This window comes from Sesamum indicum, linkage group LG2, assembly GCF_000512975.1.
Source record: "Sesamum indicum cultivar Zhongzhi No. 13 linkage group LG2, S_indicum_v1.0, whole genome shotgun sequence".
In the NCBI taxonomy this organism is placed as follows: domain Eukaryota; kingdom Viridiplantae; phylum Streptophyta; class Magnoliopsida; order Lamiales; family Pedaliaceae; genus Sesamum; species Sesamum indicum.
In genome coordinates, this window is record NC_026146.1 from 7767422 (window position 1) to 7772822 (window position 5401).

The 5401-nt window shown below is 37.1% G+C and overlaps 1 protein-coding gene across 1 annotated transcript in view; it reads left to right on the plus strand.

The window, feature by feature from the left end:
• The window catches only part of LOC105155576 (pumilio homolog 12-like), a gene marked incomplete in the record, with an annotated part of 5604 nt that extends 215 nt beyond the window's left edge, over nucleotides 1-5389 (plus strand). Inside the window, 5 exon segments of the mRNA XM_011071467.2 lie at nucleotides 1-768; nucleotides 876-1038; nucleotides 3806-3969; nucleotides 4064-4322; nucleotides 4869-5389. Coding sequence (XP_011069769.1) covers nucleotides 1-768; nucleotides 876-1038; nucleotides 3806-3969; nucleotides 4064-4322; nucleotides 4869-4988 — 1474 coding nt within the window.

Here is a 5401-nt window from a genome sequence, read left to right on the forward strand (position 1 = left end):
AAGACTGACCCTGTTCCCCGATTTCGGTTCTCATGGCCAAAAGCCGTCGTTTATCAGTCGTCCGGCAACCCTTGATGCTGTACCGGAGGTTGAATCAGTTCCTTTACCAATGGCTTTTGGAGAAAGACAGCAGGCTGTTTTTTGGGCTCAGTCGCAAAGTAACAATGGTGGAGTCAATGGGCCTTTCGGCTTTTTTGGGGCCCACCAGGATATCCATGTGGACCCGGATGCAATTGGTTTTCTTGGGAGAGGCCCATATGTTAATGGTGGTGATCACCCCCTGAAATCGATGAAGTATCCTCAAAGACAAGATTTTTACAGTGCTACTTGTGATTATAATGACTTGTCTTTCTTGCATGGCAAGGAACCATCTTCAAGAAAAGGCAACACCCTTTTCCCAGTTTTATCCTCGGCCCAGAAAAGCAATTTTTATAGTTCCACTCATTTGTACAGTAACCAGCACTTGCACCAGTGGCAGCAACAGTTTACTCTTGAAAACATGAGGGGAAGAATAGTTACGTTAGCAAAAGATCAAGTGTGGAGTGGTATGCTGAATTTGAAACTTGAAGAGGGGGTGAGTGAGGAAGAAATTGAGATGGTTTTACCGGAGGTGATGGAATTCTTAGGTGATTTGATGAGGAATCAGTTTGGGAGTCATTTTGTTCAGAAGCTTTTTGTGGCATGCAATGAGAATCAGAGGACTAGGATCATTATGGCCCTCACGAAATTTCCATTTAAGCTCATTAGTATTTGTCTCAATTCATATGGGTATGAATGAATTTGACTTCTGGTATTTCAAGATGCTTCATTTCTTAATTTATATTGCTATTGAGAAAATCTTGATGCATATTGTTTTATGATCTGAGGATTCTCAGGGCTAGAGCAATACAAAAATTGTTGGAGAAGCTAATTACACCTCAACAAATATCGTTGGTCGTTTGGGCTTTAAGCCCTGGTGCTATTGCGTTGGCCACTGACCCCAACGGCCAGCATGTTATACAGTACTGTGTTAAGCAATTCCCCGGGGAATATAATAAGGTAATAAAATATGGCATCTCTGTCTACTCGTGATTACTTAAATTACAATGTCAAACAGTTGATAAGTGCTCTAATTTTAATATGAGATTACTTTGTTTCACCTGTTTCTGTTTTATACTCGGTTAAAGTATCTGGTAGTTCGCAAAATCAGAGTAAATAATTGCTAAAACATAGGAGAAAAACAAGTAGCTCTGCTTTGCCGTCAATAAACCATAATCTTGTCATAAGAAACCAACCAAAACCGCCGAACTGGTTCTATGACAAAGTATCCTTTGTCAATTGCTAAGGTGGAACCAGCTTTTGTTTGGTTTACAGGAGTGTTTATTATAATCTTAAGAGAAATATATTACATGCATGTTTCTTTATTATCATATTTGAATTATGTAGTTAAATAGCTTAAGCTGTTTAGGTATTTCTTCATCTCTTACTTACAATGACTGGAATATTTGGTACTTTTTCATTAGGTCTGGCCAATAAGTACATTTGATTGATGACTAGCCAATCCCAGAATTTATACTTGATGCTACATGCTACATAGTAATGTTTTCAGCAGCCCTTATACAGGGGATCAATTGCTTTCTCCGCCACACTTTCTTTTTCACTTTTTATTCTTATACATATATTCCATTATTTACTTGTTAATATGTTCTTTTTGGGTGGATACTAATGGTCTAATTAGAAATGAAGGATGTTTGTAAAGCTTCTTTATATTGAAGGTTGTTAGAGGAGTTGTTGAAGTTGATGTTGGCTTTAGCAATCTCGCATGTAAAGAACCTCCATGTAGGCTTATTACCTAATAATCCCACAGGTTGGACGTGAAAATATACCTTATCACCTTCCTTAGTACCTAATTCACAAATAATGCAAATCTCATAAAGGATGTGCGTAGCATTTGACGATACAACTTGCCATATTGTGTACATGATCATCTCAAACTTTCACATTAATTCTTGCTGCTAGCACTGGTAACATATGCTTTCTGGAAATACTACCACTTCTCGCCATTTTACTACCATCTGAATATCACGCTGATCAAGGTGTACACTATCACTGTATGCACTCACTCCCTTCAGTGTGTTAATGGGCTTGAAAAAGGTATGATGCTGACAACAAAAACGATGATTCTCATCACCAATTTTTGTTGGCCAAGACGGATAATTGGTGGAAGATTGATTATTGAAATATCGGACCCAAAGATGAATTACTGCTCTTAGTCTCTAGTTCCAGATTTAAGTTCTGAATTGGTCGGATGAATGCTTCAAACAAAACTCACTTCCAAATCCCAACTCTGCTTTGGATAAAGTAGCTCAATCATTCACCACCCTGAAGTTTCATCGTCTATGCATGAAACACCATGAAAGGAGAAATTATGTCTAAGAGGGTGTTCAGTTAATCTTAAAGTATTATATAAGCTCCTAGATTATATAAGATGATTTTTGAGTTTATAACTTTTAGGTTTTATTTTAGAGTAAGCCTTTAAATGTTGAACAAATAAGATCATAGACTTTATATGCTATTAGAAATGGCAATTTGTAATTTAAATGATCAAAACAAAATAGTTTTTAAGATCTTAGAAGACAAGTCCCGACTACCTTACTTTATTTAAGGAGTTACAAGGTTTTGATACCTTATTTTGAGAGCTAATAAGCTCCTCAAAAGAATTTTTTAATTACTTAAGGACATTTTCTAAACTCTCGGACATTTGTGTAAGATGCTCTTATACACAAGAACACCTACACTCCATACACATGATGTGGGTTAGTACCTAATTCAAGTGTTACCATTTTCTTGCTTGCCTCACCTCATGGCTGTAGCGATGTTTTTGCTTAAAGTTACTCAAATCCCATTAATCATCAATTATATATATATTTTTGTCCGGGTCAAACTCAATTTTGGTCTCGTAACTTAGATCATTTGGTATTTTCGTCCTTTAACTTTCTATTGTAGCATTAATCTTGTATCTTTTTAATTTTCGTGATTTCAATCCTTTTCTTTGCAGGAAAATGCATGTGCATCTCACACAACCTTTTAGAATTGGAGCTACTGCTCCTATTGGCTCTTGTTTGCTAGCATTTTGTCCTTTGATTTTCTAAAGTAGCATTTTGGTCTTTCATCCTTTTTATTTTCGCGATTTTATTCTTTTTTTCCCCGGAGTTCACCCTTTTTGCCAGTGGAGGTGAACTCCGGCGAAAAAAGAACCCAAATTGCAAAAATTAAATAAATGTAGGACAAAAATGCTACCCTAGAAAGTTGAAGGACGAAAATGCTATATGACCTAAGTTACGGGACCAAAAATGAAGTTAAGCCTATTTGTCCCCAATTGTGACTTAGGCTATATCCCTTAGATTGGACGGACCTAATGTTCATCAGGGTCTACAACAACAAAAAATGGTCGAAGCAAAAACTTTTATTCTTGTGCTGCATAAGTGAGTGATGAACTCCGTAGTTGAATGTATTGTTATATAATGCGGTGGCTGAATTATTTTAATTGTTTATTTGAAGAAATGTGGTGTTAAATTAGCTGCTCCTATATGTCATCAGTTGTAATAAGTTGTTGAGAGTTTGGTTCTTTTTATGCTTTTCATTATCCCGTAGATGAAATGCCGTAAAAGTTGCCTTTCCTTGAGAATCATACTTCTAGTGTCATCCTGTAAGTGTTGGATATGTTTGTCCTAATTTTACCTCCGAGTATGACAAACATCACCTCTTCGCATAAATTATTTCTTTCAGCTCAATCATCTGTCTGATACTGGATTCATATTGACAGCATCTTTTCAACGAGATAGCAAACAACTGCTTTAAAATTGCAACCAACAAAAGTGGATGCTGTGTGCTACAATCATGCGTGGAAAACTCTCTTGGAGAAGTAAGAGAGCAATTGATAAATGAGATAATAGAAAATGCTGTGGGACTAGCTCAAGATCCTTATGGGTATGATTCAAAAGCTTGCTGCATTGTTTAATCCAAGCTCGGTTAGTGTCTAAATTCTTGTATCCTTATCTATTTTTCTTTTAATCTCTTCTAGCAACTATGTCGTGCAACACCTACTCGGAATGAGAATACAAGAAGTCACGACAGATCTCCTGAAACAATTCAAAGGGTGTTTTGCGCCTCTCTCCTGCAATAAGTATGCGAGTAATGTGGTGGAAAAATTTCTGTTAGAATCAGGAGAAAATAACTCTGAAACAATTATCATGGAACTGCTGAAAAGTCGTAGTGCCCCAAGGCTTCTTCTTGATCCTTTTGGGAACTTTGTCATTCAGTCTGCATTGTCAGCATCAAAGGTAACATAATCCACTTAGTTCAATCCAGAATTGTTCAACCAGGTCTAGAATTCTTTCATTGACTGGGCTGATAGTGATTGTACACCAACATCTTGACATCTGCTTGACATCATTTTCCCAACATATTTATCTGAAGTTTGACTCTCCGACAGAAATAATCAGCTTCTGGCCTAGTTAATCTAGTACCATTAGTGGGCGATGTTCTCTTTGGATCATTGGAGATCCAAAACGTTAGCAAAACAGGACAACCTTAAGTGTCATTAGAATAGATCAAGTATGCATAATAGGAGATCCATGTGCTTGACAAGCCTAGCTAGAATATTTTGGGGAAAATGGTCCGGTTACCGTCATTGTGACTGATGTGTAATTATTTCCGAGTATCTATAACTTGATGGTATCAAAATATGTTCTTGTTTAGCATTCACCCCAGAAGTGCTCCTAAATTTTCAAGCGCATTTGAACTGTTGTTCAGCCTTCACAAACGGGGTTCTATCTCAAAGTTTCTTCTTCTTCGTGCCTAACTTGGTCTCCACTGTATAATGTCAGGGACACACCCGTGATGCTTTGCTTAAGTTGATCCAAGTTAACGAACGGTTGATGCAAAGCAACCTTTATGGGAAGAAGATCCTTGCTACCCTCGAAAAGAGGAAGCTCCAAAAAGCCTAGACGTGGATAAATCAAAGATGGTCATAACAGGAGAGCCAAGACGTGTATAAATACCTTCTACCTGTTTTGGTATTATCTGGCTATGAGAAGATACTCATGACGGTAGGTCTGTTCATAACTCTTCTTCCTATTTGCAAGTACTGCATATTTCCTGATGTAAATCTACCTTTTTTAACTGTGAACTCAACTATACATAGAATGTTGTACTAGAAATAACCACTTAGGAAGCTGTTGGAATATCTAAAGCTGCAAGAGCATTTCATTCGAATTCTCTTGCAGACGTATGCTACGATGTGCTCTCGAACTGGTGTATGTTGAGTTAATCATATGTTGTTGTCACGACTTTAGCGCTAATATCATCACCTACCCCGAATGTTAGAACTATTCCCTTTTTTTTTTTTTTTTTTTTTCAT